Source organism: Acomys minous (genome assembly GCF_964271855.1).
Source record: "Acomys minous genome assembly, chromosome: 14".
NCBI classification, from domain to species: Eukaryota; Metazoa; Chordata; class Mammalia; order Rodentia; family Muridae; genus Acomys; species Acomys minous.
The window spans coordinates 98,755,820-98,775,337 of NC_140496.1; the positions used below are offsets into that span (position 1 = coordinate 98,755,820).

The 19,518-nt window shown below is 41.7% G+C and overlaps 1 protein-coding gene across 2 annotated transcripts in view; it reads right to left on the reverse strand.

The window, feature by feature from the left end:
• HS2ST1 (heparan sulfate 2-O-sulfotransferase 1) overlaps positions 1-19,518 on the reverse strand; it is a 135,346-nt gene that overhangs the window by 25,393 nt on the left and 90,435 nt on the right. For both annotated transcript variants that reach the window (XM_084755929.1, XM_084755930.1), the window contains exon 2: positions 3,254-3,492. In XM_084755929.1, coding sequence (XP_084612055.1) covers positions 3,254-3,492 — 239 coding nt within the window. The remainder of the gene's footprint in view (positions 1-3,253; positions 3,493-19,518) is intronic.

Sequence of the window (19,518 nt, forward strand, 5' to 3'; positions counted from 1 at the left end):
GCTATCTACTGGATAAGAGGTTGACGCAAAGGCCAAGAGCAGCATTAGAATGGCTACGTTGACCGGAATAAGAAATGTAGATGTTGTAGGAAAAAGGAAACATGAATTTAAAGATGAATAAAGCTTCCTGGAAAGATCTCAATATGTGTCTCTGTATATTGCTACTAAACTGTGTTCTAAATCACTGTTCCATAAACTGCAACATCAAGTGGAAGAAGCTTTCTAAAAATTCAGAACATCAAGCTCCATTTTGGTCCTTTAGAGTAAGAGCCTACATTTTAACCAACGGTTAGCTTACAGAGAATAGACTGTGAATGCTTAGCTAGTGTGCTGTTCTGAGATGTATCTGCAGCACCTGGCAAACTATAGGCTCTAATGAAAATGACCACAAGTCAGCATGGGACTAAGTTAAAGAAACACAAATATAACAATATTACTATGTTGTCCTATAGGGCTACATATTTTCAATCTTTAAACCAAGATGGGCCACATGTAATCAACTTAAAAATTTAAGAACAGAATGGATTCAAGAAAGAGCACACAGGATGCTGCCAATCCCACCTAGTGGACACAGTCACAAGATGTTCTCTGATGTAAAAGCTGTTTTTAATTAGAAGAGCAGTTTCTCTCAGCAATTCTTTTTTTTTTTTAACCTTTTTTTCTCTTTTTAATGTTTACGAGTGTTTTGTCTGCACCATGTACATTCCTGGTACCCACAGAGGCAAGAAGAGGGATGTGGAGCCCCTGGAACTGGAGTTATAGATGGCTATGAGGCGCCATGCGGCGATGGGAATCAAACGTGGCCCTCTGGAAGAGCAGTCGATGCTCTTAACAACTGAGCCACCTCTAGCCCTTGCCAATTCCTTTGAATCATCTAAATTAAAGGCCATGTCAAAAACCTAATTCTAACAAAAGTCATTTTAACCACTTAGTTTCTTATGCCTACGTTCTATTAATCTCCTTAAAAGCCTTTGCTCTTCTTCTGTCCCAGTGGCTTCCTTCCACACAGGAGGCTGGCGCAGAGCAGCCCTGCATATGAACCCATTCTGGTCCTGGCTCCAAACACACACACTCTACACTACAGAAGTAGAAACAGGATGGTGCCAACACATAAACTGCTCACCTAGACTCTTTAACTGTTAGCATACTGCAACTGCCAGCATGTGGTCTCTCTTTATACGTCCAGACACACTCACTGTTCTCAAGTATCTGAGAGTGGCAGACACCCACACTTCACTCTAACTACCCCACCGCGCACTGTTTATGAATGAAGACCGTATCATTTTAAGTCAAATGTCCAACTAGAGATCCCACAACATCTTTGCTTTCTTAGTCTCCTGTACTCTGAGCTTCCACCCTAGCCCTGTGTCCTGTTTGGCTGTCACAACATTGGAACTTTAGAGAAGACAAGGAGAGTTGTTTTGCAGGATGGTCTGTCATATGCGAGATTATCATACACTGATGTTTTAACTATCCTCAGTTTTTGATTCAATGTCTTAGACTTCCAAGTAAAGTATAAAAAGCTCTTTGAAAGACATGCTTTTTATTTCATTGGTATTTCTCCCAAAGAATGTGGCACAATCTTTGTATGTGTCACATGTTCAGTAAGGTAAATGAGACGCTTGAGAGCAAAGCTGACAACTTTCCAAGGCTGGCTGAGTGACGCTGCTGTCACCTCACTGAACAGCTCTGCTTAGGCCTTGCTTCTAAACTTTAAGAAAAGTAACTAAGCATGGAAGTAGTTTAGCAGCGTATCCAAGACGTGCGGTGCTAGAGTGGGCCAAGCTGCGGAGGCTGATACATGAAGACCCAAATGGAGCAGCATCTCAGCTCCTTCCACAACCCCAGCTTTCTTATGAGCCAACTGGGCCTTATAGAGAGGCTCTCACAGCAGCATATTTACTCAGTCTGACACCAATGTGAAGTATTTGCTTAGAGAAAAGAGTACAACTATCCAGATCCCTACCCTAACACAACAAGACACGACATGAAAACAACAGTCTAGAAGGTGGAGATATTTGTGAACTGGCCTTGAAATTATAGCCCTTTTAACAGTTCATGCTAAGGACGGGGTGCCACAGTTTTTTGTTTGTTTGTTTGTTTGTTTGTTTTGTTTTGTTTTTTGCGTCTGTACATGAGATCAGTAAGGTTTACACATGTCGTATCAGACAACCCCTGTATAAGCCACTCCTGATTTACCATTTACCAATAGCGTTCAAAAACAGCTCTTGGACAAGAACACCTATCAATTTTATTCCCGGTTTAGTATAAAGGTTATAGACAGGCTTAATAATGGGTAAACGGTCACTTCTGTGACGAAGATGAGGAGTGCTCCACTGCTTCCAAGCAGCTGAAAACCAGCTGCAGCATGACTGCAACAGATGCCTTCTCATGGAGCTGCTCCAATGTGGCATCTGGGGTTACCTAGGAGTTCAGTTTCTTTTTATGATGGCCAAATACCCACCGCCTTCAAATTTTACAATGCAAACTTTATAATTATAACCATCATTGCAGGTGTGTGGAAAATGTGAGCTACTTTTTGAAGAGATGGATAAATTAGATTTCATTTGAAAAGATCCAATATGTTAACATACTATTCCATGAAGTTACCTATCCATTTGTTCATCTAAAATTCCTGAGAATTAGAAAGTAAGATTTTGCTAAAGACATCAGCCACTATTTGTTCTCCAGGAGGTTGATTTATGCCTAATATTTGCATGAGCTACTGAAGATGAAACTCAGGAGGCTAACACAGAACTGTGTATAGGTATCTTTCTGATTATAAGCCGAGACAATAAAATAAATTTTGCTACAGAAACCTTCTTAAATTATTAAAAAAAAAATCTAAGCTGGGCATGAGGTACATCTTTGTGAGTTCAAGGTCAGCCTAGTCTACACAGCAAGCTCCAGATAGCCAGGACTACATAGAAAGCCCTTGTCTTAAAACAAACAAACAAACCAACAACAACAACAACAGAGATTTCATACTGAAGAATATCAAAACTGCGTCCAAAACTTCTAGGTATTTATGAATTCACTTATTTCACAAATTTTTAAGCATAGACATATGCAAGAAATGTGTCAAATATTAGGAAAACTATAAATTTTGAAAAAAGCTGGTTGCCCTCCGCCTAAAATCCCACACACAATTCACTGGTAACAGTGCGCACATTCCTTTAAAACACTTGATCCCTGAAATATCAAGTTGAGGAGAAAGCAGAAAGCATTTGCGTTTTCCCCACATGGTAATTACCTGATCTTGCAGTGACATCACTGGGTTGTTTTTGGTGGTGTTGATGTGAAGAACATGGTATCTGTTCTTTGCACACAAGTCATAGGCGATATTGGTGAACGAGGTGCTTGCAGTTTTGGGAACTCTATTGTAGATGATGACTATATCTTCTTCTTCATCCAAAGCCGCATCCTGCCGAGGGCCGTCCATTGTATGTCGCTGTTCAATTTCTCGGACTTCATGTCTTGCAATTGCCCTTTCTGCAAAGAAAAGAAAAGCTGAACCAGGTTCTTTACATTTTTAAATTTTTTTATTTTTTACAAACTTTACTATAAAAAACCTTACAAATAAAAACACACCACACACCAAAATTAACCACTTCACCCAAAGTCCACACTTCCCAATGACCGTCTGTACACTTTGCACAGCATTCAGAACAAGCTGAGTTCTTGACAGCATTACATAATCATGAACATCTAACTTCTGATCATCGTAAGGTGAGGGAAAGAAAGCAGAAAACGAAAACAAAGAACCAAGGAACACAGGCAGGCAGGGCTTCCAAGGGGATCAGCTAGTTTCGCTCTATAACAGCTTCAGCACAGGGCACACCTTTCCTTCCCCAGAGCCGAGGAAGAATGGTTGTTAAAAGTCAAACCTTCAGAACTATTTCTGCAGGATAAAAAGACGCAAATCAAGAAAAGGCTAACTAGTTCAAACTGTAGTACAGAAGAGCAAAGCTGGGGGCACCCACGGCTCTACATTACCACATTTCCTAAGAGAATTTCCATTGCCTCAAGGAATTCCCGAACACACAACAGACGGACTGCACGTGTTGTGGCTGGACCATGAAACATCCCTCATGGCGCACTAGACACTACTCTGGAAGGTTCCAGAAGGCTTAGGAGGTGGAGCCTGGCTGAACAAAATGAATGCACTTTTAGAGTTTTGACAACCAGGCCCCACGTTCTGTTCTGTTCCTGTTTCCGAGGTAAGACGCCAATGTGAACAGTCTCTTCCTCTGGCTGCTAAGATTTTCTGCCATGGTGGACTGTGTCTCCTTCACACAGTCAGTCAAAACCAACCCTTTCTTAAGTTGCTTCTTGTCGGATATTTGGTCACAGCAACAGGGAATTTTTAAAAATGCAGAAATTTCACAAATAAAATGTATCTAGAAAAGAAATTATTTTATGGAGGCTTATTTGAAATCTACTTAGGATTTATTTATTTCTTAGTTTATTAAAGTTTGCCAACAGCCAGGCATGGTGGCATATGCCTTTAATTTTGATTCAGAACTAATTACCACGGACAAAGAAAGTACCTTTTCTACTGCTTTCTTCTGGCCTTCACAGGCACCAGGCATATATGTGGTGCACACACATACATGTAAGATAAACAATAAACATTGAAACAAAAAAAATGGACATTTTAGAACTAAAGTATAGCAACTGAAGTAAAACCTTGTGAGTGGGCTCAGCAGCAGGATGGAGGAGACCCCGAAGGAACCAGGGAGGCGGTGGGAGCCTGGGCTGCAGTCTAACACTCTGCAACAGTCAAGAGGTAAAGGAGGCAGGAGACAGAAACAGAGCCAAGAAATCCCAAATAAGATGAAGCCCAAAGACATAACAGAATCAGCAACAACAAGAAAATGTGAGAGCAACTTGAGAAGACGAAGCTGTACCTACAAAAGCATGTGGGAGCCATCAACCACACACTCCCACTGCAGACCACAGGGCAGGAACACACAGCATGAGAACGGAAGCTAAAAGCCCCACATCTAGAGAACATGTCGTCGACGTCTTCTTCTCCTCCTCCTCCTCTTCTTCTCCTTCTTCTGATTTATTCATTTATTATTATGTACACAGTGCTCTGTCTGCATGTACACCTGCATGCCAGAAGAGGGCACCAGATCACATTATAGATGGCTGTGAGCCACCATGTGGTAACTAGGAATTGAACTCAGGACCTCTGGAAGAGCAGTCAGTGGTCTTAACCTCTGAGCCATCTCTCCAGCCCCAGAAAAAATTGTTTTAAAGAATACACAAGAATTCAGAAAACAGAAACACAAAAAAGTACAAGAGTCCAGAAAATAACACAGAACAAAAAGCAAAATGTCAAAAATAATTTTTAAAAATACATTTAAAGTATTGATATTTGAGATATAGGTAGAGCAAGAGTAAAGGAGAATATACATACATGAGAATAACATTTAAGCAATACAGATGATATACAAATGGAGATACACATGAAGAAATGGCTTGAAACAGTTATGGGGAATACAGATGGAACACACAATAAAGTGCCACTTTGCATCGCTAGGACAGCTACTATTAAAGTGTTCACCAGAAAGCACAGGGACCAGGACCCTCAGAACACTGCTGATAAGACTGTAAGTGCATTTACAATGGAAAACATTTTGAAATTTCTCAAAATTTTAAATACAGAATATGACTTAGCAATTCCATCCCCAGGTGGCTGCTCCAAGGAACTGAAGACATGTATTTAAGCAAATACTTATCTACAGTCGCACTTTTCTCTACAGTAGAAAGATGAAAACGGTCCAGAGACCCATCAATGGATAAATAATATGTATATACACCAGCATACTATTCCTCCTTAAAAAAGAATAAAGCATGTATCTATAAGTAAAAACGGCAAGACAGTAAGTAAAGATCACGACGGAGTACTCAGGGCAGGTAGGTGGCTGCCGCAGGACGGGGAGGAATGGGGAACACTAGTGGCTGCCGCAGGGCGGGGAGGAATGGGGAACACTAGTGGCTGCCGCAGGGCGGGGAGGAATGGGGAACACTAGTGGCTGCCGCAGGGCGGGGAGGAATGGGGAACACTAGTGGCTGCCGCAGGGCGGGGAGGAATGGGGAACACTAGTGGCTGCCGCAGGGCGGGGAGGAATGGGGAACACTAGTGGCTGCCGCAGGGCGGGGAGGAATGGGGAACACTAGTGGCTGCCGCAGGGCGGGGAGGAATGGGGAACACTAGTGGCTGCCGCAGGGCGGGGAGGAATGGGGAACACTAGTGGCTGCCGCAGGGCGGGGAGGAATGGGGAACACTAGTGGCTGCCGCAGGGCGGGGAGGAATGGGGAACACTACTTCTTTGCTTGTGTGTTACAGCGCTTCCCTCAGAGGGATGAAAATATTCTGGAAGTCAACAAAGGTAGTCCCGTAACACTGACACTAGTGGACTGCTCACTCTAAAATGGCTAATATAATGTGAACTTCATTTAGAATATAATCAAAAACAAAGAAGTACAAAACACAGGAATCTTAAAATATTAGCTCATTTTAATGATATAAAAAGCAAAACTGCTAATACAACAAAAATGTACAAACTGCTTATTCTTGTTTTTTTGAGAGAGGGCTGCCTTAGGAGCTGAGGTCTGTCCTAAGTTTGTGATCTGCCTATTTCTCATTATGTGTGCCTCCATACTGTACCTGCCTCACGAGTCAGTCTTGAAAGAACTAGAAGAAGCCCATTCTTATCTCCACTGAGTCCCGGGGAGACTGATGCCAATGATGTGGCCGCTGGCTGATTGCTGATGCTAGAACAAAATCCCAGGTCAGTCTGACCCCAGACTTCGTGCTCCACATTACAGTGGCTGAAATTTAGTTATTTTTCTCACTGCAGTTAGAGGAAACAGGGCACAACTTTACAGGCAAATGCTGTGGGACATAGTACAGAAGCACACTCTTTAAAAACTAGTTACCATACTTAGAGAAAAGTTTTTTATTCTGGAATTTGCAAAGCTCTTTGTGGTTATTTCAGAGAAACAGATGGACAGTACTCGCCTGTTTTCTAGGAACTATAAACCAAAACACGCTGCATTATCTTTGCAACTTTTTAATGTATCATTATTTCAAAAATTTTAATATTAAAAAAATAAAAGCCAAAGCAATCTAATTCTTAAATTCCTACTACTTTAATAGTGCACTTAGTATCTAATATTCTAAGCACCACTCATGAGCATTTAGGAAACCAGTTAGTGTTTTCTCTTGTGGGTGGTGATTATTACTACAGGGACAGTAAAGGAGGTGGGTGCTTGTGGGAAAAAGAGTCTTCCAGACCCCTCCTTACCAGTCAGCAATTATGCCACATACATTTTTTAATGTAAAATACTGTAAAAAACCAAGTGTTGGCGTCAATCACTGTTCTTTCCCTCTTTTCAATGACTTGAATACTTTGATGTATAACCAGTTACTCTGTTTCTTTCTCATAAGCTTTAACAAACATATCTCAAATTATTTTTTGAATTTTAGGAACATCTTAAGTGTTCCTATTTCAGTTACCATCTTGTACAGAACTGAGTGAATGTCACTGTAACAAATGCTATGAGAACAAAATACTTCCAAATCCAAGAACGAGGAGGGTGCTCGGGAAAACACACTGCATAAATTGAGCCTTGAGGGGAATGGAAGCATGGCAATGACAAATGGGGGAAGGCACACAGCACGGGAGGTTGTTAATAAATAATACACGTTATTATAATCACTGCAGAATGACAGAACAACAGTCAGGGGAAGCAGCCGAAATAAAATACCGCATTTATACTGTGGCCTTTCGATGGACCAGGAACAATCCCACATGTTTAAGCAAACATAAATTCCTTTAACTTGTAAAAGAATTCTACACATTATAATATTGTATAACGCTGGATTCAAAAAGAATAAGTCCAAAGTTGTCAGAATTCAGGTCTTCACCAGACACTGAAGCCTACATTCCCATTAAAATGTAGTAGTTACTTTCTTAAATCACAAGAAGGAACATCTGTATTCAATGGCACAGGGACATGTGACATTTCAGCCACACACTAAGCCTCTGGTACAGAATGTGAGTGAACTAGAGCACCATGCTGCAGAGAGACTGGTTTACACAATGTATGGTAGGATGAGCATGTAGTGAGCTATCTGAAGCTCCTGTGAAAGGAAAGGAAGGCCCATGTCTGTAGTAGTGCCCTGGGCAGACTGGCTCAGGAGAAGTCTTTTAGGTAATTAATAAAGGCAGCTTTCCAGGGCAGGGCAGGGTCAAGCTGTTAGTCCCTGTAGATACAGACACTGCATGACGAACAGAAAGACATTTTATGCAGTGACTTGGAGGCAAGCTGTTCTTGGAACCAGGTAGCTTGAGAAGCCACACTTCATGTCCTCCCTCCCTTTTGCCCCCAATGCCCATGCTCACATCTACGTTAAATCCTTCTCTTAAACTCCAAATCTGCCTCATAAGACACACCTGTATGCTGAAGACGATCAGCCTCATGAGTACTGTAAGAATCCGAGGACCTGAGAAGGCACAACACTCTGGGCAGCCTTAGGTAAGGAGGATGTTGTGGCCACTTATAATCACGCCATTTGTGCACCAGGTTTACTAACTAATTGTTAATGCTCAAGTATTGTTTCAGATTTTGGAGACAAAGCTATCCTTGGGAAATCTGATGGAGTGTTTACAATAAAAGCAAGAACAAGCCAGAACAATGGTATGCATTTGTAGTCCAGAGCATCATGTGAGCTCAGAGAGTGCGAGGTCAGCCTGGGTAACACATCAAGATGCTGCCTCAGACAGAAGCTGCAAAACTAGGAAGGCTGCAGAAGGGTTCCAAGGAGATGGCTGAGAAAAGAAAATCCTTTCTGAGGAGGGCAAATTCAGGTTTGGCGTAACACTCTGGCACAGGGAACAGCCCTGGAAGTGGCTCTCAGAAAGCCTGGGCATGGGGGAGGGGCAAGAGCAACTGGGGCATGAGATGAACCTCTGGGCAGCTGTTATCATCATAACAATGTCATAAATGCCCTGCCAGGAATACGTTTTGTTTCTCATGTATTTTTTTTAAAAACAAGGTCTCACACCTGTACCCTAGGCTGGCTTAGAATTCACTATTAAAAACAACCCTCCTGATAGCACACATTATGAGGAGCAATGCAGTTCGTATATAGTCAGAGAATCTTCACAGGCCACACAGCAAGTTCAAACGATAGCCACTGCTTCCGAAGGGGTCCAGGAACAGGACCATCCTTCAGAAATCACAGTGCCAGTGCTGGCAACCAGAGCTGTGGCAGACAGCCTTTCCTCTCGGGGCAGTGGCAGGGACAGTAATGCCTGATTAGAGCCGGAAGCTTGTGGACAAACAGGTGACTAAGCAGATGCTCAGAAGCAACGAGAATTCTGCTCTTTCGTTATTGAAAGCACACAGGAGACATACCATTTGCAGACATTCCACTAGAAAGGCACTTTCAATGGGGAAGAAGGTCCTGTGCAAAAATCTATGCTCAAGACAAGACAAAATGAGCTTCTTAATGTCAACCAGAGCAGACATGTTCTCAGGATGAGCTCGAGGGGGAGTGGGGGTGCGGTGGGGGGCTGGGGGGCAGGGGGTAGCTGGATTAAAGGTTTTAGATAAAGTGATTTTTTCACACAGCTGTGGAATATCTGCGTGGTAACATGTGGGTTTCTGAAGATATACATCTCAGGGTACATCTGACCTAAAGACAGACGGATGAAAGTCACAACACAGCTGATGTCAAAGGACTGAATGAGTTCACAAAGGTGGGGTCAAAAGAGAATGCTTCAAAAGAGGGTTCTGGGAGCAACAGCTTTGGGGCCAAAGACCTCTACCACCCTCACCACTACTGTTCCAAATCTGGGATACGACAAGATACAAGTGTACAGTGACAGCACGTGCTTATCAAGGAAGACTGTAAGTTTACTTACTGCCCACATTACATACCCACAGTCAGTGTATGAGGCAGAGAAGCCCCGTGCAGGATGTAGGCGTGCCCTGCGTCTCGGGGGTACTGCTTCGGGATGGTCTTTGAAGGCACAGAACCTCTCACTGCTACAGACCACACACAGCTACTGTGAACCACACCACTTGCACGTAAAAATAAGGATGTGAGAGGCACAAAATAAGTCACGCTGGGAAGACACTTAAAAGTTGTTACAATGCAAACACTGGTGCAAAGACACAACAGTGGGGTGGATCCAATTAAATGTAAGCTTTGTAATCAGTTAAAATATTAATTTTCTTATTACATTGGCAAAAAGATTCAGAGATTTTTGTTCATTTTTAGTGTAAGTACAAATTGTCATTAAGTATATGTGCTTTGATTGTTGAGATAAATACCACGGGAAGATTAAAGCCTTTTTAAAAATCAAGAAAGAAATGCCAGGACTGTCTACAAAGTTGAATTATTTTCACAGTGCAGCAGCTGCACCTGCTTTTCCATTCACTACAATAAATAACAGGAATGAGGAGTAACTAGGACTCAATTCCAGCTGGGTTTCGGCTCATTATCTAAAACTTAATGCCGCAGCTGTTTCGAAATTAGTTAGCATGTTGAAAGCTCGATATTTCACTAGAGTTTGAAACGTACCCACTCCAGAGCCGAGATTCTCCATATGAGCCGCCATCAGGGTCATCTGAAGTGGCTGTGGCAGACTCCTGCCTTCCACCTTCACTGCTTACTCACTTAGAAATCAGAATCATATTGAAATAATATCAGGGTTTAAATTTTTCATCTCAATCTTTTGAGAAGCTGATATATTAGAAAGGGCCTGTCAACCCCAGGAGATGACACTACGATGGTCTAAGAATACAAAGAATCAACGTTTCTAGTGAGTATTTGTCAGTGGCAGGCTACCTAATACTGCACTCTCATCTTCTCTTTTCCTGTGACTAGGCGGTATTCCCATTAGCTGATAATCTATGCTAAGTTTTGTCCATTTAAGATGAATCTAAAAACAAGGTAGTCATAGCACTGACTGCCTTTTAATACAAAGCTCCACTTTTAGAAGCTACTTTATTTTTATTTCTGTGCATTTTATGTTTATGAGAATGTGCCTGCATAAGTTTACGTGCATGTGCATGCAGGTGCCTGCAGAGGACAGAGGTCATCAGATCTAGAACTGGGGTTACAGATGTGTGCGGGCTGTCTGATGGGGGTACTTGGGGCTGAACCCTGGTTCTCTGAATGAACGGTAGATGCTCTTAACTACTGCGCTGTCTCTCCAGTCCCCCACTTTATTTTTAATGTACACCAATTTCTTAATTTTGGGTGGGTAGTCTAAGATAACTTAGAAATAAATCTAAGTGTAACAAAGTAATCTTAATGAACATTAAATTTTAGAGAGAAAATTTGATGAAAATTACTCAACTTTTAAATCTCATTGGTAATTGCTAAGTTGATATTTATACATTAGCACTAAAAGGTGCAGGCTGGAGAGGACTCACTCGGTAGGTGCTCACCACTTCAGCCTGATGGCCTGACCCCTGGAGCCCATGTAGAGGGGAAAGCCGAGAGAACCAGAACCAAGTTCTACAAGCTGTCCTCTGACCTCTACATTATGTGCACTCACACATACATTTTTGAGTAAAAGATCCATACATGTTAATGAAGAGACTGCAAGATATGACAATAAGGGATTCGTTTATATAATGCTTTAAGAAAATTATTTTAAGTGAAAGAAACAAATTATTTAAGTTCATGGAAAGGCAGTCTACAAGTATTCACAATCATTTCTTCAGTATGTATATTTTTTGAAACAGTGGTTTCCTCTACAGCTCAGATAGGCCCCAGCTTCCATAGTGCTTAGATTCTGAAGTATTTTTACATGTGTACACAATGACGTTTCTCCCCGGTCAGGCCCCATCTGACCTGCTCTCATCCTCTACAACAGACACCCACCACCATTACTTGTCTGTTCAGAGATCATTTCATGCATATGTAAGCAAGGGAAATAATTACGTAGCTCTTTTTTAACATAAATGTTAAGAGAACACACAAGTCAGCTCACAAGGACGTATTTAGCTCCTGGACAAAGCTTCTGGTCCTTTTACTCTTTGATCCTATAGTAAGTATACTAAAGGGAAAAGCTTAACACACACACTAATATATCAGCTTCTCAAAAGATTGAGATGAAAAATTTAAACCCTGATATTATTTCAATATGATTCTGATTTCTAAGACTCGCTGTGCCAGGCTGACACACTACAACAATAGTTTTGAAATTACAGTTCCTTGAACAATCACACAGTTTAACATATTTATAACTCAGGAATTGTAGTCATATTGAAATGTCTACATCTAAAATTTTTGTTTTAGCTATATTTCCTTTAAATACACAAATGCTTTGCCTGAGTGTATGTACGTGTGCCACATGTACGCATATGGATGTTGTGAGGCACGCCGTGGGGGATGGGAACCAACCCTGGGTGCTACGCAGGGACAACAAGTACTCCTAACCCTGTGGCACCTCTCCAACAAGCACCATAGAGCTTGTACAAGAAGGTTATCGATCTACTGTTAATTTATTTTTTCACCACAGAATCCAAGGGACCCATTTATAACGATCATCTTGGTGACCCCAGACCACAGACAGAAAAGGCAAAGGCTCCAATGCTCTAGAAAGCCAGGTCTCCATGCACACGCTGGGTGTTAGTATCTGTGATGCAGAAGCCGACACGCTGACTTTGTGCAGTATTTTACTTTTTGCTTCCTCACGGGTAATCAGCCATTCCCAACGCAAACCCCACTCTTGTTTTAGTGTTCTCAAACAGGGAAGGGGTAGGTAGTCTACTAGGTTTCTAGATCTACATGTGATTAAGAACTATTACCTCAGCTGGGCGCAGCACACACCTGTGATTCCCAGCCCTCAGGGAGGCAGAGGCAGATAGATTTCTGTGAGTTCAAATCCAGTCTGCTCTACAAAGTGAGTCCAGGACAGCCAAGGCTACAGAAGAGAAACCTTGTCTCGAAAAACAAAAAAGAAAGAAAAAGGAAGGAAGGAAGAAAGGAAGGAAGGAAAAAAGAACTTGAAATACCATCTCAAGTAGCAAGCCAGTAAAACTAATTTCTCTCATTCTTGTCTTTCCTTATTAAGCTCAAAGCACTCTCTGTGAGAGTAATTTTCTATCAGTACAAGGAACTGCAAATTCACCTCACAAAACTGAAAGCTTTATGTAAGCTAACAAATCAACCATCTTAAATGAAAATTTGTAGCAAGAAGTGGTAACATGTATTTGTATCCCCACCCTCCAGAGTCAGAGGCAGGAAGATGACCACAAGTTCCAGGCCGGCCAAAGCTGTGAGACCATGTCTGAAAAAATCAAAATAAATCAATAAATAACACATAGAAAATTCAGAGAAAGATGAATCCCAGAAGCTTGTGAGATTTCACTCATACCACACAGAAACTTTATTTTTTTTTCCAAGTAAAATTTAATTACATCGTTTTCCCTCTTCTCCCTCCAACTCTTCACATGTACCCTTCCTTACTATCTCTCAAACTCATGATCTCCCTTTCTTTAATTACTGCTACATACATACATACTCTTAAATATAATATAACCTGCTCAGTATGTATACTATTATATATCCGTTTTCAGGGCTGGCCATTTGGTATTAACCAGCCAATAGAGGGGTGCAGGGGTGGGGGCTCGTCCCTGAGGAAGACTATTTCTCAGGCTCGCAGCATTCCATCGTTGCCTACAGCACTCTGTCTAGGCCTGAGGCCTCATGAGACTTTCCCCTTCCATGATCGCATGTCTGTTGGTGTCACCCTTGTTCAAGTCATGTTTAGCAGCCATGTTGGTGAGACTTAGGCATGTAGCTTCTGTGATATTTCTGTATGTAGTCTCACAGCAAGCTTCCGTTCCTATGACTCCTGAAATCTTTGTGCCCCTCCTTGCCCACGCCCTTCCCTAAGCCTTTGGTTTGGGAGCTTTGTTGCGAATGTGCTGCTTTACTTGTTCTTTACATTTTGATCAGCTGTGGTTTTCAGAAATAGTTTCTATCTGTTGCAAGAAGAGTTCCTTTGATGAGGAGTGAGAGCTATAATTTTCTGTGGGCATGATTTGCCTGTTGGTTGTTGAGTGGCCCTCAAGTCCAACTAGGTACCTGTTGGTTACTGCCAAGGTGTGTGCGCCACTGTTGTTCCCTTAGGATACTGTGTCGCGCTTGTCATTGTTAGAGTTCATAAAGATGTAATGGTTTGAGCGGCAATGGCCCCATCTCACTCACATCAGGCTCAGACAGTTGCACGCTCACTCACTAGTTGGTAAAGTGAGAGGGATTAGGAGGACTGGGAACGGTGGCCTTGCTGGAGGAAATGTGTTATTGAGGGTAGACTTTCAGGTTTCACTACCCATGCGAGGTCCAGGAGCTCTCGGCTACTTTTCTCTAGTGCCAGACCTGCAGGTTAGCTGCCATGATCCCCACGCCATAACAAACCAACCCTCAAAACTATAAGCAAGGTCCTCAACTATGCTTCTTTTTGTAAGAGCTGCCTTGGTCGTGTGTCTCTTCACAGCAAGAGAACTCTAAGGCAACAGGCATCATAGTTGGGTAGACTATAGATAGGTTGCTTCCCTCCCTTGGAAGCCTGCATGGCATTTTTCTGGTGCCACCAGGGAAGACTCTACACAGAATCTTAGTAAAACAGTTACTATGTGAGAGTCTTTGCACTCCAGAAGAAAGCTCCCTGCCTACAAAGACTCCCATTACTTTGTGCTTATAAACACTCAAGAGGATTTTTGGACTAATTTGTTGTTTTTCCTCCCCTGGGAAACAGTTACAAAAAAAATGGTATGAAGCCTGAGATATGCCACAAGTAAAGACACAGGTGAAATATGACCAAACATGAGTTGATGATTGCCACAGCTTGTGAGAAATATACAGGGATCCGTTTATAATTCTATTTATATCCTGAACATATCTGTAATGATTCTTAATAAACCCAATTCCTAGTATTTATTAGAACATTTAAGCAATGACATGGGGTTGTAACAAACAGAACAGGTCAGATTAAAGAAGAAACTGTCCTCTATAAGAACAGAAATCCCCCATTTTAACATTTAGGCCTAATTTCACCTGGAACAAATAAAAGCACATACACGTAATGAAGAGATTTGGCATCACACAATCCTGAGACATACTGTTATCGTCAAATACAAAGGGCTTATAACACACTATGGTTTTAAATGTTACCCTATGAGGGTGGACACATTCTTATGAGCCTGGTATTCTCAATCATTTGTAGGATAATATTTATTGGCTAATGCAATTAGAACAGCTTCCCGAATCAATTCTTTTGTGCCTTTGAAAGATGTTAGGTAAAGCAAGGTTCCCTGAACACAAGCACGTCAATACCAGGCAGCTGCTATGATAAGGAGATGAGGGCGAGTAACGCCCATGAGTCACATCTGAGTGTGAAGGGGTGGGATGTGTGAAACTGCCGTGCTGCTACTCAACAGAAGCCAATCATCAAAGCTTAAGGATTCTTTGTTCAAAACTGCCTTGCCAGGCCACAGGGGAAGAGGATGAACTCGGTCCTGATGTGACTTGATGAGCTGGGGGGCTGAGGGGAGGGGTGACTCCCCTTTTCTAAGGAATAGGGGAAGAGAAATGGGAAAGGGAGGGTGGGGCTGGGAGGAGAGGGGCGAGGGGGCTATTACCAGGATGTAAAGTGAATACATTAACAAATTAATAATAAAAAATAATTAATTGTTCCACTGGGCAGTGGTGGTACACACCTTTAATCCCAGCACTCAGGAGGCAGAGGCAGGGAGATCTCTGTTAGTTCAAAGCCAGTCTGGACAGCCAGGACTCTGTTACACAGAGAAACCCTGTCTTGAAAAATCACACCCCCGCCCTCCCAAAAAAAAGGAAAGGAAAGGAAAGAATTATTTGTCCATGAGACTTCCTTTTAATATTATGGGACAAGCTAACTATAAGTAACTGAAGGAAGGCTAAGAAAGCAAAACCTCGACTAAGGGAAATTATTTTATAAACAAATTAACATCAAAAGAAAAGACACTGCTTTTTCCAATCTGAAAAGATTCTAAAAACCTAAGACCAAACAAGTTTTATGTTTTTCTCACTTGACTCAATGGTCATTATCAGCTAGCCAGCACATCCTGATCACAAAAAGGACCCTGTAGTTTTTGGGTTTTGATTTATTTTTTCTGCAAACCCTAAACATTCTCCAGAAAACAGCTAGAAAAAAAACCTGACAACATTACTTGTTTTTTTTGTTTGTTTTTTTCTGTTTTTTAGGCTGCCCTCAAGAGATCTGCCTGCCTCTGCCTCGGAGTGCTGGGATCGCAGGCGTGCACCACCATGCCTGGCTGACACCAGTACTTACAACTGCTGGATTACTCTGCTTCTTATGTCCCGGCAAGGAAAATTGTACTAATCTGCTTTCGTTTTTTACTGAAATAGTTTTCTTTTGGAAAAAACAAAAACCAAAAAGTAGTGGATAGCCTATGACCATATAGTGGGGGAGGAGGTCCCCCTCGGTCTTAGACTTAGGGGAGGGGAACAGGATGAAATTAGGAAAGAGGGAGAGCGGAATGCGAGGATACAAGTAATGGGATAACAACTGAGTTGTAATCTGAATAAATTAATAAAATTAAAATAATAAAAAAAGAAAAAACCAAAATGGTAAGTTTTAAAACATTAAAAAAAAAAAAGAAAAGATCATTGTTGGTTGGTCTGGTGTATTCTGATGCTAATTACTAATTGCTATCTCTGCTCCCCTTGTACCTTGCCTAAAAGCCTAGCTGGCTTGACCAATAAAAGGCCATCACACCTGGGCAGGGCAAATGGGATAGGTGTGGCTAAGGTTCCAGGTCTTGAGGAGACAGAGAGAATCTTGGGAGGAAGAGAGAGAGGAGAGGAATAAGAAGACTGTGTCATGGGTTCGATGGAGGACAATCACATGGCTGGCATGGATGGAGATTTGGCTCAGATAATGATAATTAGCAAGTATTTGGGATTATGGTCTTGATAGAAATTATTAGAAGCAGATGGCATGGGAGTGGGGCAGGTACCCCATACCTGCCCTGTCCCAGATTAACTAAGGCTATTTAAAATATCACAGGTGTCTGTGTCTTGATTGATTGCTAGCGGGTTAGAAAATACCACTGTAATAATAACTATAGGCCATACTGGTAAAATAACCACAACCATTAAATCTGGTTGTCTTAATCACTTTTCTGTTGCTGGGAAGAAACATCAAAACCAAGGAAACATATAAAAAGAAAGCACTCAGTTGGGCTTGCTTAGAGTTTCAGGTGAGTCTATTATCATCATGGAGGGAAGCAGGTGGCTGAGGCAGTAGCTGAGGACCTACATCTAACACACAAGCCCCAAGCAAAGATCTACCTGAGAAGGGTGTAGGCTTTTGAAACCTCGAAGCTCAGTGCCAGACCGCATCCACCAAAGCCACACCTCCTAGTTCCTCCTAAACAGTTGTACCAACTGGAAACCAAGCATTCAAATATATGACCCTGTGGGGCCATCCTCATCGAAACCACCACGCTTGCCTTTACCCATCTGCACGCGTCTGCGACTCTTTCTTCACTGCCTGGAGCTCCAGCTTCTTCATCTGTATAAATCTCTACTCACTGTTTCTAGTATCAACCTGGCCCCTCCCAAACTGGCATTTCCTTATGCTCAGTATTCCACTTTATTAAGAATCTGTTTCTCACCGGGTATGGTGGCACACGCGTTTAATTCCAGCACTCCGGAGGCAGAGACAGGCGGATCGCGGTGAGTTCGAGGCCAGCCTGGTCTACATAGTGAGTACAGGACAGCCAAGGTTACACTGAGAAACCCTGTCTGGAAAAAAAAAAAGTTTCTCGATACTTAGATAATCAACCAGTGTAGAACATTAATTTTTCCACAGGAAAAAGAGAATAAAGTATAGGTAAATAGAGAGCAAATGAAGTTGAAGCCACTACATGTTAGAATGTTGCCTTGATCACTACCCCCTTCTGAGGACTGGAGAGATGGCTCATTAGTTACTTACTGCTCTTGAGGACACTGGTTTGGCAGCTCAAAACCACATGTTAACTCCAGTTTCAGGGGATCTAACACACATACACACACACCTCTTTAAATAAAAGTTTTAAAAGTTTTTTCCCCTGTGAAATTTACATAACTTTCCTCAAGTTATCAACTTCTATGGATGGGCTTTCAGTACTACTTACAGCACTAGATGACCTTAATAAAAAGTATAAGCACATTTAAAATAAAAACAAAATTTAAACATAATTGTAAAATAATACTGAGCTCACTTGCAGAAATTCTAACCCAGAGACTGGGGTTGGTGTTAATGGTAAGCAACAGACATGACACTGATTATTTTCATTTACTGTTAAAATTTGTGTGGCAAATGATCCCAGAAAAATTCTCATGATTCATATGATTATGTTTTCTTTAATTTTCTAATATAGTGAATATGTTAAGCAGAATACTTACGGTTAAAGTATCCCAGCACTCCAGGCATATCATTTGCTTTTAAATTATTAGGAAAATACTGGTAGACTTGATAGGGTAATATTTCAGATAATTTGAATATGTACTTCGCAAAGGACTTCTGAAGTCGCAGGAGTTCTATAAGGCAAGACTTTAAATGAGCAAACTGGAGGCAGTATTTTAAAGCGGAACAGTGGGAAGCATCATGTAATGATTCACAGGAACGCGTGGCTAGTGTGTGGCAAATGATGGTAGGAAAAATGAAAGAGAAAACCAGTGAGGAGTGCACTCTGGTCCTCAGTAAGATGATGCTGACTTCGATAAGTCATCACGACTTCTGACTTAAGTAATATATGATAACCTAATACAGACCCACAAGTCCTACTGTTTACTCTCACTGTTTCATGTTTCCTGATGACATAATGAAACAGCTAGGCATAGGACTCGCTATCAGATTACAAGGTTAAAACAGAAGCGAGTAACTGCTGATCCATCCATAGTGTCAGTCTAACTAAAAGCAAATTTTACCTAATACTCTATTTTTTACTTTAGTGGAAAAGGGTGCTGCTCAAAATGTAACCCAAGTCTGCATGCCTAATGAGCAGCCTCGCCCCTGTGCTAAGTCATGTTAATTTGTCTGGTCAATGCTTTTTTTCCCCTTGAACTTCTATGCAATTTAAATATTTCCTTGCAAAAAAAATTGTAAATGTAAACTTTTAGACTAGTTTCAAGTAAGCATTGCACTAAGCTCATGGAGATGCTCACTGTCACAGAACCAAGAGCAACCTCACAGGCACTTTCAAACAGTGCTGCATGCTGTTCTTGGCTGCAGCTGTCATCTGCTGGCCCACAAGATCACAGCCTCCTTTTGTTCTGTTCTTTAAAGACAGTGCCTTCCAAACCACAGATGCAACTCACTCTCTGCAAGTCCACTCTGCTCTAATTTCAACAGACTAAACCCCATGCTTACAGTTTTGCTCAAATGATAAACTATGGCAGCAAAAGTGAAGTCATACTTCAAGTTTGAT